Source organism: Takifugu rubripes, chromosome 11 (assembly GCF_901000725.2).
Source record: "Takifugu rubripes chromosome 11, fTakRub1.2, whole genome shotgun sequence".
Taxonomy (NCBI): domain Eukaryota; kingdom Metazoa; phylum Chordata; class Actinopteri; order Tetraodontiformes; family Tetraodontidae; genus Takifugu; species Takifugu rubripes.
Genome location: NC_042295.1, coordinates 14001420 through 14018071, shown reverse-complemented (window position 1 = coordinate 14018071; position 16652 = coordinate 14001420). Strand labels below are relative to the sequence as shown.

Here is a 16652-nt window from a genome sequence, read left to right as displayed (position 1 = left end):
TTTTTAAGGATTGTATCAGGAACTATAGCTTACTCTCTTTTATTTTAACAGGTCAGAACCTTTCCGTTTTGGTATTACAGAATTTGTCGCATTTTGCACAGGTTTTAAATACTAACTAAAGGAACGAATCTAAGAGCGGAACTGTTTCACGTTACTGTTTTACAGGGGACCCTATTCAGAGATACACGGAGACGACACCAGCAACGTCGTGATCTGATAACAGCGGAGCAGAGACATCTGTCTTTTCAACCCTTCAATTATGTCGATATTTACTCCAACAAATCAAATACGCCTGACAAATGTGGCGGTGGTACGGATGAAAAAAGGAGGGAAGCGGTTTGAAATCGCCTGTTACAAGAACAAAGTTATGAGCTGGAGATCAGGCGCGTGAGTAACTTTAGCTCATACGCCATCGGGTCTGTGCAGTCAGAATCATTTATCCTCTAGTCAGTTTTAAAAGATGTGGAGAATACACTGAATTTACCTGTACATTCAATGTTTGTTGCCATTTAAACAAAAAAAATGTCGATGTCTTGAAGCCCAAATGTTGAGTGCTAATGTACCAGTATCAGATTATGCAAACAATACAATCTCTTAACACAAGAGAGGTAGTTTTATTTTTATGTACTGTCTTGTTTTGTACTACATTAGGTTCTCTTTTATCGATCACATGTTTTTTGTTTAAGTACTTAATACCCAACACGCATAAAATGCTAACGAATACGTGTTTTGCTGGGAAATCTATAGTTCTTATTGTGGTGTTCAAATGTAGGTTCTGATATTCACTTAAACATACGGCTTCTCTAATGGCAGTAATGGTCCCTTTGACGCTTGCGGATCATTAGGGAACAATATCTATATTTTATATAATTTATTCTTTGTTTTTTTTTCCAGAGAGAAGGACTTGGACGAGGTTTTACAGACACATTCGGTTTTTGTAAATGTGTCCAAGGGTCAGGTGGCCAAGAAGGATGATTTGACCAAAGCTTTTGGGACAGATGATCTGACAGAAATCTGCAAACAAGTGAGAAACCTCTTTATTCCAACCTTCTGAATCATATTAGTTAATCCAAGGAACTTGCCATCATCTCTCTATGTAATTTACCTTTCTTTAATTTGATTCCTTCATGATTTCTTTTTTTTTTTTTCCTCTTGAAAAGATCCTGACCAAAGGAGAACTCCAAGTGTCAGACAAGGAAAGGCAGGCTCAGCTGGAGACGATGTTCAGGGATATCGCCACTATTGTAGCAGAGAAGTGTGTCAACCCTGACACTAAGAGGCCCTACACAGTGAGCCTCATCGAGCGGGCAATGAAAGACATCCACTACTCTGTCAAAGCCAGCAAAAGCACCAAACAGCAGGTAAAGCTCACAGTAGCATTGAATGAACTACAAATTGCAACACAAAGTGCAAATATTTGTAAGCAAAGCTGAATATGTACTGTGTGTATTATACTACCGGTAATGTTTTCTAGCGTTTGAATATGCTGGAATCTTTTTGTTGATGATAATTGATCATCATTGGAGTGAGCGGTGGCAGCTCTCCTTTTCTGCAGAAATGAACGAGGTGAACTTTTCTGTCCCCTCTTCCTTTTAGGCTTTAGAAGTGATCCGACAGCTAAAGGAGACCATGGAGATCCAGCGAGCCCACATGAGACTGCGATTGGTTCTGCCAGCCAAGGAGGCCAAGAGGCTGAAGGAGAAACTGAAGCCCCTCCTCCAGGTTGTAGAAAGTGAGGATTTTGATGAGGACTTGGAAATGGTGAGGAACTCCTGCATTTGTTTTCTAAATCCTGACATATTCACATTAAACGTACAAATTTTGACCATCTACGGTGCACATACACCTATATTTAAAACTGATTTTTATTAATATTAGAACTGAGTATATCTAAAACTGTGTCCCGTTAAAGCTTTAACGTGAGTGATTTTCTTCTCCATCCTGCTATAACTGGTGCCTCTTTCTCCTCTGTGACTCATTCCCTCAGGTCTGTCTGGTAGATCCTGGCTGCTTCAGAGAGATCGATGAGCTGATCCGCTGTGAGACTAAAGGACGTGGTTCTCTGGAGGTTATCAGTCTGAAGGATGTGGAGGAGGGAGATGAGAAATTTTAGTGAACTAACTGGTTTGGACTCTGCTGCTTATCCATGCTAACAAGCTTCACTGCAGCTCAAAAACGGATGTTTATTTATAGAGAACTTTTTACTAATTTCACATTTTCTTATTACCAAAGCCCTTAAGTGATTTAAAAAAAAAAAACAAAAAAAACGTTAGGTTTCAGGTCCCCTTGGAGGGTATTTAGTTGGACACTTTGTTTCTTCACAAAATGCAATAATTGTTCTATAAAAGTGTTTTATGTGCAATCTTAATTGTCAAAATATAATAGGTGATTTCAAAACAGTGCACTTCAATGAGAAATGCTTAACTTCTCAGTAGAAGACCCAGGGTATGCAGCACATAATATAAAATTATAGAGATGAAAGTGGTGAAACACAGCAAAACAAACACACATTAAACAATATTTTGGAAATGCCTGCAGAAATATGATTTAACATTTTATTTGAGTTAAGGCCTTTTTTTTTAATTGCATTTTGAAGTCAGGCGCTACAGTCACATGACACTTGGGAGTGACATGGACAGCAAAAACTATCTTCTGTTCTGGTTCATGTTTTTTTATTATAAAAAGAATAGAACAGAATTTTTCCCACATTGAAAAATAAAACCCTAAATTCCCCTATGTGACCTATTTAAGCATGAAATTAATGACAGTACACACATAGTTTACTTACTATTCACTTTAATTTCACAAATGTTCTGGCACAACCAAATCCTTATCATTCATGTCGGTGTCGTCAAACGCTGCTTAATCAGAAATCATAATATTTTCCACAAATGCTTTTGCTTGGATGTAAACATGTTGTATGACAGTATCCCACAATAAAACTATCTCAAGAAATCGCATCACATATAGCAACATGCATGCTGGAAAACAAAGTGCACACATCTACCACTGTTGCCTTGGCTTGTTCATCGTTGACGTGAAGTTTTGACAGTCCCAGGATGTTTCAGTTATTGTTAATATAAGATTAGTCCGTTTATGTGGCCCTTGAACCGCGCTCGTACTGGCTGTTTGTGAAGGCAGCCCTGTTGATCCTGCTCAGGGGGTGATTAGCATCCTCTTCCGGGCTTAAGTGAACGTTTCTCCCGGGCTGCGGCACCGGTCTCTCTCTACGAGGCCATCTGGTCATGAGAACCACCCCACCAACCAGCATCAAGGAAAATGAGATCCAACCGAGGTATAACGCTGGTCCCCAATGTCTTTTGAGCTGCTCAGCGCCCTCCAGCGGTCGACTGGTGTGATGGCACGTCCAGGCTGTGGGGATGAGCAGCAGGATTCCAGACAAAACAAAAAGAGCACCAGAAGCCACTTTAATCTGGCCGCGCAAAGGGAACCAAATGGCCGCACATGCTCCAATAACTGTAGCAAAAACGCCCGTTACAATGGAGGCTGTGATGAGGGCTTTCCATGTCCAAAAATTTCCAGAAAGAGACAATAGGGTCTGGTAGAAAGAGCAGTGTAACCTACCATCATGGGCTAAGTCCCACTGATCCCATTCCAGCCACACCCCATCCCAGTATGCAGGCAGAGTGGCGGTGGTATTGTCTAAGGCTCCACTGACCTTCCACAGGGCCACGCAGCGTGTTAGAATGGCACAAAACCATCCAGTAAGAGCTAAACCGAAGCCAGCCACCTCCAGACGCTGCTCCATGTCACCGGACGGCCTGTTCATCTGCTGCACTGCAGGCCCCGCTGTGGGCCGGCCTGGGCGTCTTTTTAACATGTGCGTGCATGAAAAGATGTGTGTGTGTGTGTTGTTATTATGTTTCTATTCAGACAGGGGAAACCAGTTCTTTGGTATTCATGGGGAGAAGAAGGCAGCAGAGTGGAGAAAGGAAATCCCTTCATTTGCATCCTGGTTTCTTTTACTAAAGAGAACAAATTTTCCAAAGTGCTCTATGATCATTAGTATTATTGTTCAATAGTTTGCAAACAATGACAGCTGGATCATATTTTAGTTGTCTAGTGAATTTAAGAGCATCATTTTAACCATTTCATTCATCATTTCAATACAATATTCTTCGGGCTCTTAGTGTATTAATGCATTTGCTGACCCAAAATAAATTAGAAATAACGATATTCTTGAACACACAGGGGCTGTTTATTATGCCTTGACAAACATCTAAACTTTAGTATGCTGGACAAGGACATTTTATGGCATCATTAACAGTGACAACTGTCGATTGGCTGACATTAAAGGACGCTGGTCGACACTGAGCTGATTTCCAGACTAAAAGCCTTCTCTGCGAAGGAATCATTTGTCACCTCACACGTAGTTCTTGATGGCGTAGCTGCTGCGTGTGGGTGTCGTGGCCAGCGTGTACCTATTGGAGGGGAATCTGGCCGTCTGCGGTGGGCAGCTTGTGCACAGAATGGCTCCCCCACAGAACAACAACCCGGATGTCACAAATCCGATGTATATGGCTGCTCCCAGCTCTCTCTTCAGCACCTCGGGGATGCGTGGGTTGTTGAAGTCCCTGATGATGGAGTTTGCTGTCCAAGACACAGCGACTATGGTTGTGAGGGCTCCCAGGCAGTAGATGGCCCCAGAGCTCTGCACCAACCGGGCTTTGACCCCCGGGTGACTCAGGCAGTTTGTGCAGCGTGCTCCCAGGAGAAAGATGAGGAATCCTAAACATCCCAACACCAGGCTGATACAGATGAGACCACGGGCCGCCTGGAGTTCAGGCGAGAGGTCCAACAGGGCATCATAAAGCTTACACTGCATCTGCCCTGTGTACTCACTGACGCAGGTCATCCACAGACCTTCCCAGAACACCTGCATGACCACCAGATGAGTGCCGATGAATGCCGTCACCTTCCACATGGGCAGAGCGCAGATGAGGATGGTGCCAGCAACCCCCACCATGGACAGGCTGATGCCCAGCTCCTGCAGAGCCATGGGAGCCTAAACACAGAGGATGGACAACAGTTTAATCATTGAGTTTAATCATTGATTAATCAAATTACACGTGTTTAAATATCCATTATTCTTAACTGTTTTTTGTTATTGTGCAAACTGACCTACTTCTCCCATCATAAAACAGTTGTAGTCATGAAGGCAACAGGCCACTAGGTTGCAGCACAGGTTTGATTTTGATGGAAATGGCCGGGTTTTTTTGGGGGGGGGGTTGCCAATGCTCCGCGTTCACACCTTGGGTTAGGGTTACGCCGAGACTACTTAGAATATAATATATTCACAAACAGAAGAGGAGCCACTCACAAAGCCAGAACACATACTTTCAGGGTCTTCAATGTTTTAATCCCAGTTTATAAGAAAAAAATTGGGGTTTTAGTAGATATACCATAGACTATATACATTATTTTCTGTCTCTATTTTCTGTCTTGATGATTTTTGGAGGAAGTCTTTAGCATTGTGGCACAGCTAAAGTCCCTTTTTATAAAAGAATACACCATTTTCTGGGTCTCCATGAGTCACTGAGTTTGTTCGTGGCATAGTGATCTCAGGGTGGAACCAGAACTGGATCAACAGGTTCAGTAGGAGAACAAATACAGGTGCATTTCCTCCATATAAACAGGCAGAGAGAGGGAGAAAGATAAAGAGATTAAAAACCCAAATCGCAAGTTGTTTATTGGGAAAAGGTAAAAAAAAAAGTTGCCTATAAAAGTGAACATTTTGCATTAAAATTAAAAATCTACCCAAAAACAAGACATTTATGTGATTATAAGAAAAACAGAAGACCTTCATACATTAAGAATGTGATTATCTGAGCAAAATCTATATTTCCTTCATTTATTGCTTTATTTATGTCTCTTTGCAGCTACTCCTTGGCAACATGCCAAACTTAAATTCCTGAACCGTCATCGGTGGGTGACACGCAGCCCTTCGAGGAACATCAAATGTAAGTCTTTGACGGCGAAAGTGATTGAATCTCCTCCTTGTAACTTCCCCCAGATTTGTTTAGGAGGTACTTCACAGAGAGAGCGTCATCCTCTTTTGGTGGGCAGCTAGCACATAACAGCCCACCTCCCAACAGCAGCAGTGCCCCTGCCCCCCAGCCGATGTAAAGAGAGGCACCCAGCTCTCTCTTCTGAGCATCTATCAGCTGAGGGTTGTAAAAATCCTGGATGATGATGCTTGCAGTCCATGAAACTGCAATAATACAGAGCAATCCACTGATGATCAGCATCACGCCTGCCGCCACTGAAACCCTCGCCTTCGCCCTCTTGTCTGTGATGAGGTTGGTGCACTTTCCACCAGCGAAGGCCAAGACGAGTCCAACGATGCCTGTGATGATCGACACCACCATCAGAGCTCGGGCCGCCTGCAGGTCGGGGCTCAGTGCCAGCATGGAGTCATACACCTTGCACTGCATCTGGCCTGTACTCTGGACCATACAGCTCATCCAGATGCCCTCCCACATGATCTGAGATGTCACTATGTTGGAGCCAATGAAGGCACTGACCCGCCACATGGGTGCTCCGCAGGTAATGAGCACCCCAATCCAGCCAAGAATTGCCAGGACACATCCAGCCATCTGCATCCCCATGGAAGCCATCGTCTTGCCCTTTAGAGCGCCTCTGAGTGAATATTAACAGCTGTCCAGGTGATAAACATATAATCTGAAGCACAATAAAACAAAGGGAGGTGTAGTGTTGGAGGCACTGATGAAGACGAGTTTAGCAGCATTCTTCATGCAATAGACAACATGGCTCGAGTGTAACCTAGAAAAAAGTAGATTAAATGCAAGATCATGCAAGGTTTTTGCAAAATGCCTAAAGAAATGATTTAGTAGTATATAAAGGTGAAAGGCCTCCCCCACAAATGGAATTAAATGCCCAGTTCTTCACGCCAACTAAAAGCAGTCATTTGGCTTTAAAATGGACTTACTTAAGAAAATCTTTGCTGCTTGCAACAGAACGCTTTTATAAAACAAACGCATTTTAAAACCAGCAGGAAAGGGAAGTCATGAATTCAAAATCCTGCAAGCTATCAAAAATCTATTTGACTAAAGGAACGCTTTATGAGAACACAAATAAAAAGTCTGCCCCCTGTGGTGTCCCATTTTTGGTATCACCTGTGTGATGTCTTAGGTTCCTCATATGAGAATATCCCTGAACTAAACTGTAGAGCCTTTGTATTTCCAGATATGGCTCATCAATAATCTCCAAACCAGTATAGGCACATTCTCCTCTGAATGGCGTGAAACCATGTCAAAAACAGCATAGGGTGTGTTCACACAAGTGAAGCACACTGTATCCTTCTGGGTGTGACGTCCTCACACGAGAAAATAGATCTTCCTGGAGGTTGTACTGCTACAGAAAATGTGTATTCTTTCCTGTAAAGTTTGGGTTTTTCCATTTTCATTCCTCCAGTGACGGTTTTTAAACCCGCCAGTGTACAAAAACTGCGTGAAATAATTGTGTCACGCTTTTAAAAGCCATCCAAGTTTAAAAAAATAAAACCTACATTATTTTATGGAGTGAACCAATCACACCAGAAAATATTAACTGGGAATTCTGTGTGGGAATTGGAATCTGAATATTTAGTCTTGGAGAGATTTCCCGGTTCACTTCCTGTATGACGGTTGAGTGACGCAAACGCTTTGAAACAAGTTTGGCCAATTTCATCCTCAGAAACCTGCAGGATGTTTTGAATAGTTCCTGCTTACGCGGTTTTGAATAGTTCCTGCTTACGTGGTCAAACGCTCTGTTTCATCAACTATCACTGGTGGTCTGTGAGAATCTAATTTACCTGTAGATTTCCTGCAATCCTCATTCCTTTATTTAGTCACAAACACGGAAGTTTCCTTTTTTGGTTGATACCAGCATGATTCCTGAATCATAAACACTGACTGTTCAAACACTGTAGTTTGAGATCAACGTTGTTCTGTTGTTCCTGTGTCAGAACTTATTTTAAGATCATTTCAGAAGAAAATCATTAAAGTAAATTGAATGGTGAGAAGAAACACACTGGCCAGATAAAGTCATTTGCTACAATGTTTTATTAAAAATCAGCAAACAGAGAATAAAACAAAATTATTTTCAACACAAGAAAGGAAAAAACACTTTACAGAATGACATCACACAGTGCTCTATACATATTTTCCTCCATATGAGACGGTGGAGAAAAAAACAGAAAAATAAGGTGTGATTAGCTTTTATATGTCCAGTATTTAGGCTGTTGCCAGCACAGACATTCCACAAAACAGGACCTTCTGTTCTTCATCTCTTATATTTGCTCTTCTAAACAAAAAGATCTGCATCTCTCTGAAATCAGCTTGCAGTGCCATCAGTAAGTCATGTGGACAAAAGATTCTCACAGAACCTGGAAAACTGGGGCCTCTCAGACGTAGGCTCGGCTGGTGGCTGTGGACCTGGCACCTGCATACTTGACTGGATACTCCGGGCTTTCTTTGGGTGGACAGGAACTGCACAGCAAGGCACCACCCAAGATGAGAAGTGCAGCGGTGCCCCAGCCAATATAGAGCGCAGCCCCCAACTCTCTCCTTTGAGCGTTGGTCAAGATGGGGTTGTAGAAATCCCTGATGATGGTGTTTGCGGACCAGCAGACGGGAATTAGGACCATGACTCCGGCACAAATGAAGACGACCCCAGCTGCGATGGCCACCTTGGCTTTGGCAGTTGGGTCCTCCACAAAGTTGGTGCACTTGCCTCCTGCAATGCCCAGGATGATTCCGGCGGCTCCGATAATGATGGCGACGACCACGAGAGCTCTGGCGGCCTGAAGGTCCTGTGGCAGGGCCAGGAGAGAGTCGTAGATCTTGCACTGCATCTGCCCGGTGCTCTGCGTCACACAGTTCATCCATAGGCCTTCCCAGATCACCTGTGCTGTCACAATGTTGGCACCAATGAACGCCGTGACCTTCCACATAGGCAGAGCACACACAATGATGCTGCCCAGAAAACCGATGACTGCCAGGGTGAAGCCCAGCATTTGTCTTCCCAGCGACACCATGACGAGGTCTTGTTTGATTGACTCGGAAATGAAGAAAGGCAAAAGACTCTTCTGGAGCAGGTCAGTTCACCTCGACGTCTGTAGTTGAATGAGGAGCGTGGCAGTTCGCCGGTGGTTATAAAGATGACATTGTGGAAGGTGGAGTTAAGAGGCCTTCCCTCTGAACCAGAAACCAGTACGAGTTACATACCCAACAAGATTCCTGGCATTGTTTGTATGTGGAAGTAGTTTCGACGAGATTTACATCCGTCGTAAACGACTATGTAAATGAGGCCAATTTAGATGAGCCTCCGCTCGCTGGGGCAGCACAAGGCTAGGGGTTAACTATTGGTCAAAGGACTGTGTTGTGAATCTTCTCCTGGTGGTTGCCGAGATGTGTTGATGAGGAAGGAAACTTCGCAGACACCGACTTGGTTATCAAAGATGTTTATTGGAGAGAACAGTCAGGCATCAATCGGACGCTGCAGCATGCCCGAGGGAGGTCTCGAGGTCCCGATGGTGAAGAACTCCGGGGAGTCTACCTCGATACCTCCTTCTTATAGAGTCCAGTAAACACATTCTTTTCTGATGACCTCACGCTATACCGTATGGTCAACTCAATGGTGTGTTTGTTCAGTTATGACCAAAAAAGGGAATAGTGTAGATGCTTCATGCTATACATCCTCCTAGTGAGAGGTACCAGGGGCCCACAGGTTCCTGTAGAAGGAAGAAGGACACCGGACACACATGTGGAGGATGTCCTGATATTGTGCTTAGGTTGGCAGTTAAACACCTTACGGCCTTACAAACGTAAAGCCTGCATAGAACGGGTCAGATACTACAACTGGAAGATCAGATCCACTGGTTTCAGGTCAAAAACACCAACAAACTTGGCAGTATCACCGGATGTGACGTCAACAAATCTCTCATCAATCCTGCGTAAGCAGCAGTCACCCAACTGTTTAATCAACTCATTACAAAAAGTTCCCCCATTGTCACTGTTGATTGGTTCATTTACACAAACAAACACACACACACACACACACACACACCCAGTTTCACCTCTTCATGTTCAATATTTTATGGGATTATCATGAATCTCCATGAGGTAAAGTAAGAAACTGGTATACGTGAAAGGCTCTGGCCTGAATACGTCATTAATCAAACCAGAATGTTACCAAAATGACCCCACTCAGATGAGATAACATGTTACACTTTATTCAAATGCTTAGAAATACATGGCAAAATACAAGGAGCATCAACAAAAATCACATCACAAGAATTTTTTTTTTTTACAAAATTACATTCATAAAATGTGTAAATTAATAGACTGACGTTGCCTCGTTCAAAAATGCAGCTTCCTGTCGTCATGTACACACGTTCGTTCAAGACTGTCTTCTCTCAGACACGGTCCAAAAGATTCTTTAAAAGCAAAATTAGTAATAATCAAAGTGTCATAGTAATTAGGGATACCAGTCCCTCGAAACCAGGGCTTTTGGTCAAGTCTTTTGTGTCCTAAAGTTTGCAGAAACCTCAGTCTGTTCTGGTCTCTGTCCTCTCGGTCTTCAGCGGTATTGTGCAGGAGCGTACGCAGAAGGTGCTGCATAAGGTTTATTGGGTACGTAGCTTGCAGTGCCTGTGTATGATCTGTTGGATGGGGGAACATATACAGGACCGTACTGGGGGCCAGCATAGGGATAAACTGGTGCAGGTGGGTAGCCTGGGTATCCATACATTTGCTTTTGAGGCGGACACGACGTGGTAAGGACAATACCTCCGATCAGAAGAAACGCAGCCGAGGCCCAGCCGATGTAAATAGAAGCTCCAATTTCCCTCCGCTGTGTTTCAATGGTTAAAGGGTTCTGGAAATCTGTGATGCTGACGGCTGCGGACCAGCAGACGGGGATAAGGATCAGGACGGCAGAGACAATGATGAAACAGCCACTGATGATCACCACCTTCGCCCTGGACGATTCATTCTTGAGGCAACCAGTGCACTTTGCTCCGATGAAGCTGATGACGAAGCCAATGAAGCCGAAGATGAGCGAGATGATGACTAGGGCTCTGGCGGCTTGCAGGTCCGGAGAAAGTCTCATGACAGACTCGTTGAGCTTGCACTGCATCTGTCCGGTGCTCTGCATTACACAGTTCATCCACAGGCCATCCCAGATAATCTGACCTGTTACGATGTTGGCGCCGATGTAAGAGGTGACCCTCCACATGGGGATTCCACAGGTCACCGCGACCCCGATGAAGCCTATGAAGCTTAAGATCTGCCCTGCCACTTCCTTGGCAATCCTCCCCATGGTGAAGAGGCTTCTTTCCCGGCAGGAGACAGAGGAGTTTCTAGATTCAGTCCAGCTCTGTCGGAGTGAGACGGCTCTCTCTGTTGCTCTCTCCGAGTACAGGAGGAGGGCTGTCCTGTTGTCTGGTGAGTTCTTCTGGCCAAACAAGATTTTTGTCCCCAAGTCAGAGGAGTGGCTCCTACTTTAAATAATGGCTTGTACTTGCTCTTGTTCTCTGAAACACAGTTTTCTATGCAGATGTTTGGTTTTTTTTGCTGAAGTTGAAGCTGGGAAATGATCAAATTACACCTCTCTTGGATGTTTTTAAAGTATTCTACTACCATTTAACAAAGAAAGAGATTTTACAAAGAAAGATATTTTTTATTTAAGGAAACTTCCTTGTTGGTTGCTGTGACACTGTCTGTCAACAGAGGTCTGACACAGAATGAATAATTGGCTTTTTTTCCTACCTGACGATAATATTTTGAAGTGATGATGCAGACTAAATGTTGTGCCATTAATCTATTGTGTAATGTTGGCTCCAACAACCACAGAGTCTTGAGTTTATTGTAGTTTAGACAGTTTAAACCTTTTAGTTCCCTCTTTTATTTATGAGCCTCAAAACTGTTTTGTTTTATACATATAATATATTAAATGACATTGAATCAAATTCAGATGACTTTCCTCCAGTGAATCTACATTATTATTACACTTGTCTTTATTTTAAGGAACAAAACATTGTGAGAAGAATAAATCTTGAAATTGTACAAGTTATTAAATGGGAATAAAGTATAAATACAAAAGGAGAGATGAGGAGGAGAATGGGAAATCATGTAACAACACACAAAAATAACTACTTCTGTTGCTCCCTTGACAACCAGCATTACTACATAAAACATTCTGGACAGATATTTACATGTGAATTGAAATTGCAACACTAATTTAGGACGTGAATATTTTAATACAATGCAGGGAATTTTGTTATTGAGCCATCAAAGTGTGGCACAAAAACTTCGTGCCCACGACTCTCAACAGTCAAATGGCTTAAACCCGCTGTGTGTGAAACTCGATCGAGGAAGAGAGGAAAGTCATTTCTGCACCAACAGTCAAAATGTGGAATCATCTTTTTGCAACATATCAGTTTTAGAATTTACTTTCCTACGTTTTCTTTTTTTTATCAATCTCTCATGTCCATTCAGGAAGTGCTAATCCTCTTAAACATACTCTCTTGATGTAGACACTGACTTCACAGGAGTAAATTTGGGTACATAGTGGGGGTGTTGATGATGTTTGGGCGGGCAGTTCCAACAGAGCAGCCCTCCTCCCATCAGTAACAGTGCAGCCGCCGCCCAGCCGATATACAGCGCCGCTCCCAGCTCATACCTCTGGGCTTCCATAAGCAGGGGGTTGTAGAAGTTGTTGACGATGCTGTTGGCAGACCAGGAGACGGGAATGAGGCAGAGCGAACCCGAGATGATGAAAAAAACTCCAGACAGGATGCAAGCCTTTGCTTTAGCCCGCTCGTCCTCGATGCAGTTAGTGCACTTCCCACCGGCGATGGACAGGACCACCCCGAAAATTCCCGTCAGGATGGAGATGACGATCATGGCACGAGCGGCCTGCAGGTCCCGGGGGAGAGCCAGCATGGAATCATAGACCTTACATTGCATCTGGCCCGTACTCTGCACCACGCAGTTCATCCACATGCCTTGCCACACCGTCTGAGCTGTAATGATGTTGGCTCCGACAAAAGCAGTCACCTTCCACATGGGCAGCGCACAAACTATGATGACCATAAACCAGCCGATCACAGCCATCGAGATGCCAATGATCTGAATCCCCTGAGAGACCATTTTCCTGGCTTTGCCCCCAGTACATTCAAATCCACGTGAAATGAGCAGAGTGTCTGCAGCTTGTTTTTATATGAGGCTGTGTGAGAATAAAGGACACTCACATGAGGGTCTGTGAAGGTGTCCTCACTTCTCACTGGCTGAGAGGAGTTTACATACAAACAGAGACCCGGTGACCTTCTGTTGTGCTGACGTGCCAAAATCCAAAGCTTGAAGGTCAGACAGTACAAATGCTTAAACATCATTATTTTCTTCAGGAACATCTTCCTCATTATTTCCAGGATGTGTGTAACCAGCTTCCAACTAAGAAGGATTTATATCGGTTAAGAATTTAGCAATATGTGTTTTGTTTCAGGTTTCACAGCAGTTTAAAAGTCAACTGGACAAAGACTGTCAAGCATTAATATTTAGCAAAAGCAGGATTCACATTTCATAGGAATTGTTTCATTTTATTTACTATTTAAAAGTGAAAACACTGGCAATGTTGTGGGTGGGTCGGCACTCCCTCCTACATTCAGTTATTTTTCTCCAAGTCTCATGAAATAACCTCTTATCTAGAATGTGAAGCCACCTTGTGGTGATGAACAAGGCTGCATTACTGTTTATTCAGTGTAACTCAGAGTTATGGTGTTATTATTATTATTTTATAAATCCAAATGTATCTGCTCATGGAGGTTTTCAAAGAATGTGTTGATTTCTTTGCATTCATCAGTAGTAATGAGTAGAAAGAAGGGTGGGGGGGTGTATGTCTCATAATTCATTCCAATACTACAAATCAGAACTGCTCAGAATTTCTTAATCTGTATTGTTTATTTTTTTCCAATCACTTTTTTTGAAAGCAAAAAGGAATCCAAACCTGATGATTCAGCATTCATATATATTTTGTATTTACATTTAACACATACACATGAAATGCAATTATACTTAAAATATTTGAAAAGCATAAAAAACAAAGACAAATTGAAACAAAATATCACAAGATCTGATCTGCTTTCCTGCCCAAAATTCAATTCAGTTGAATTCAGTCTGTGGGGGAAAGAGAAAGTTGTGGCGTACAATGCTCCATCTTGGCTGCAGAAGAAAGCATCTAAGCAAGCTCTAAGAACAAATAAAATTACCCTGAAATGCAAAAAGAAATGAGATTAAATGGCGCCGATGCCATCATTCATCAAGTCTGTTCCCCCAGTCTCTTGGGGCTTGCCGTTTCTCTTTTCTCTTCTTAGACGTAGTCCTTGGGTGCAGTTGAACGAGCAGCTGAGAATTTGGCAGAGGAGTTATCCTTGGGAGGGCAGTTGGCACAGAGGAGTCCGCCACCGAGGATGAGGAGGGCTGCGGCACCCCAGCCGATGTAGAGGGCAGCTCCCAGCTCCTTTTTCCCAGCGGATGGTTGCAGTGGGTCATAAAAGTTCCTTATGACAGTGTTTGCTGTCCAGGACACCGGGATGAGGCACAAAAGACCAGCAATGATGAAGATTACACCAGCTGCTATGATGACTTTGGCTTTGGAGCTCTCATTCTCCACATAGTTGGTGCATTTGCCACCTGCGACGGCCAGTAAGATGCCCAAGATGCCAATCAGGATACAGACGATCATGAGGGCGCGGGCAGCCTGGAGGTCCCGGGAAAGGGCCAGCAGGGAGTCGTAAACCTTGCACTGCATCTGACCTGTGCTCTGCACCACGCAGTTCATCCAGATCCCTTCCCAAGTGGTTTGAGCCGTGATGATAACGGGGCCGACGAAGGCTGAGACTTTCCACTTGGGCAAGGCACAGGCAATAATAGTTCCAATCCAGCCAATAATGCCCAGACCAATGCCCAGCATCTGCATCCTAGCTGACACCATGGTTTCAAAACTTGATCCCAAAAGTAAAGTCTCTGTAGGTCAGGAAATCAAATGTTGAGGCAGCGCTATAGGCTCTGCCTTTTATACACTGAACTCACAAGGGGCTTGACATGCCCATAATGTCACCGGACATTATGGCGCAACAACCACATCTGGGGGCCACGCCCCCGACACTGGGCATGTGTCGTCATGTTGGGATTTTAGCATCAGTCACGTAATCATGGAATAGAAACAGGATCAACAGTGTGTGCCGAGTGCTGGTGAAACTTTTACGCGTTACCAACACACAACCACATCCTGACGCTGCAAATGTTGGTCATTGTGCCCTAGTTTTGGTGTCGTTTCATATTTTGTGCGGTCAACGATTAACAGTTAAAAATGCTAGTAAAGTTCTCCCCTTTCTCTCTCGCCTTCTGTTGTTAATTTCTCCATGCAGTTTTAAAAATGAAAGCATACAAAAGATAGTTTCCACATTGAAAACCCTGTATGACCATTTTGTCTGCAATAAACGAGAGAAAAAGTAGATCTTGCAGACAAATTCCTCTCTTTTAATGATCTCAATGTCTGGTCTTGCAAAGTAAGTTGAATTCATCCAGTGATCATATTTTGAGACACTTGAAAAAACACACTTGAAAATAAAAGCTACATGTAGAAAATAAGGCATTTCTTTACAAATGAAGTATTTTTAGAAGAGGTATCAAATTTAGTTTTTTGAAAATGCCATGCAGAGTATTAAATTCTATGTACTGACCTTGTTTTGATGCCAGACCTTATAGGACGAAGAGCTGCAGCCTCTCCAAAGAGGTTCTTGTGCACGCTGCAGGTTATGGGTTTGCAGACAGGGTTAGGGATAGATTCCTCGAGCAGCAAAAAGACAGCTGAACAGCCGTAAAGAAATGGCAAATGTAAAGTCGAGTGATTCTAGTTGAACGGAAAAACGAATGAATAGCGAAGGGGCAAAGAGAGAGGAAGAGAGAGAATCGGATTGTTTCAGAAATGAATAGAGGCAGTGTTTAGGGGCCAAAACTACCTTTAGGACTATAATGCCTCTATTTTATCCAAGGTAGTATCATTAAAGCTACTTTGGCCTGTCTGTGGAGATTGGGTTCCACCAGGCAGGGAGGCCAGGCAGGAATTTTAACAATTAAGAATCTGAGGAGAGATGGTTTCACCCTGAGATTAGTGCATGTTGTGAGCGAACCCCTTATGTTCTATATGATGGGACACAGAACATGTCACATGTATTTTGATTTAAGACCAGAATGCAAAATTAAGAGTCTGGAGGAGGCAAGCTCAATCATAAGTTATCTGATTGAAGTGATACTTAACCAGATGAACGACCACATCAAACTAAAATTGATAAAGTTCAATTTTTTTTCTTTTGGAAGCAGATCAAACTCCGCTGGTGACATGTTTTCTCGGGACGTCGTGAGAAAATGCCGGAGGGATCAGGAGCAACAGGGTGAGAGAGGCAAGTTCAGACTCCACAGATCCAAAACTTGCAGCATCATTAAGCGCATCAGCAAACACATCACCAAACCTGCAAATCTTGTTTAGTTATTTACAGTTTCTCACTTAAATCTCTTATTTTGGATTAAAATGTGACTGAGCAGAGTGAGACTGAAAAAACGAGGGAT

At 43.3% G+C, this 16652-nt stretch overlaps 6 protein-coding genes across 8 annotated transcripts; 1 reads left to right on the top strand and 5 right to left on the bottom strand.

Moving 5' to 3' along the window:
• Positions 1 to 158: 158 nt before the first annotated feature.
• sbds (SBDS ribosome maturation factor) lies at positions 159 to 2955 on the top strand. Its single transcript, XM_003968612.3, has 5 exons — positions 159 to 387; positions 895 to 1024; positions 1161 to 1361; positions 1597 to 1761; positions 1988 to 2955. The coding sequence occupies exons 1-5, from the start codon at positions 260 to 262 to the stop codon at positions 2111 to 2113; spliced, it is 750 nt and encodes a 249-aa protein (XP_003968661.1). The 5' UTR covers positions 159 to 259; the 3' UTR covers positions 2114 to 2955.
• Positions 2956 to 4203: 1248 nt separating this feature from the next.
• cldnj (claudin j) lies at positions 4204 to 15934 on the bottom strand. 3 transcript variants are annotated; one of them, XM_029843254.1, is made up of 3 exons: positions 6971 to 7135; positions 6546 to 6804; positions 4204 to 5026 (listed from the first exon to the last, which is right to left on the bottom strand). In XM_029843254.1, the coding sequence occupies exons 2-3, from the start codon at positions 6636 to 6638 to the stop codon at positions 4385 to 4387; spliced, it is 735 nt and encodes a 244-aa protein (XP_029699114.1). In that variant the 5' UTR covers positions 6639 to 6804; positions 6971 to 7135; the 3' UTR covers positions 4204 to 4384. The 3 variants fall into 3 exon arrangements, with proteins under 3 accessions (XP_029699114.1, XP_003968660.1, XP_029699113.1); XM_003968611.2 differs by lacking the exons at positions 6546 to 6804; positions 6971 to 7135 and adding an exon at positions 15767 to 15934; XM_029843253.1 differs by having other exon boundaries at positions 6546 to 7135.
• cldne (claudin e) lies at positions 8067 to 9178 on the bottom strand. The gene has a single exon (XM_003968610.3). The coding sequence runs from the start codon at positions 9056 to 9058 to the stop codon at positions 8426 to 8428; it is 633 nt and encodes a 210-aa protein (XP_003968659.1). The 5' UTR covers positions 9059 to 9178; the 3' UTR covers positions 8067 to 8425.
• On the bottom strand, positions 10235 to 11486 carry cldnf (claudin f). The gene has a single exon (XM_003968686.3). It carries the CDS (start codon positions 11341 to 11343, stop codon positions 10603 to 10605), a length of 741 nt encoding a protein of 246 aa, XP_003968735.1. The 5' UTR covers positions 11344 to 11486; the 3' UTR covers positions 10235 to 10602.
• cldn27a (claudin-4) lies at positions 11683 to 13238 on the bottom strand. Its single transcript, XM_011608668.2, has one exon. The coding sequence runs from the start codon at positions 13173 to 13175 to the stop codon at positions 12537 to 12539; it is 639 nt and encodes a 212-aa protein (XP_011606970.2). The 5' UTR covers positions 13176 to 13238; the 3' UTR covers positions 11683 to 12536.
• Positions 13964 to 15208, bottom strand: LOC101075086 (claudin-4). The gene has a single exon (XM_003968608.3). The coding sequence runs from the start codon at positions 15013 to 15015 to the stop codon at positions 14392 to 14394; it is 624 nt and encodes a 207-aa protein (XP_003968657.2). The 5' UTR covers positions 15016 to 15208; the 3' UTR covers positions 13964 to 14391.
• Positions 15935 to 16652: the final 718 nt, after the last annotated feature.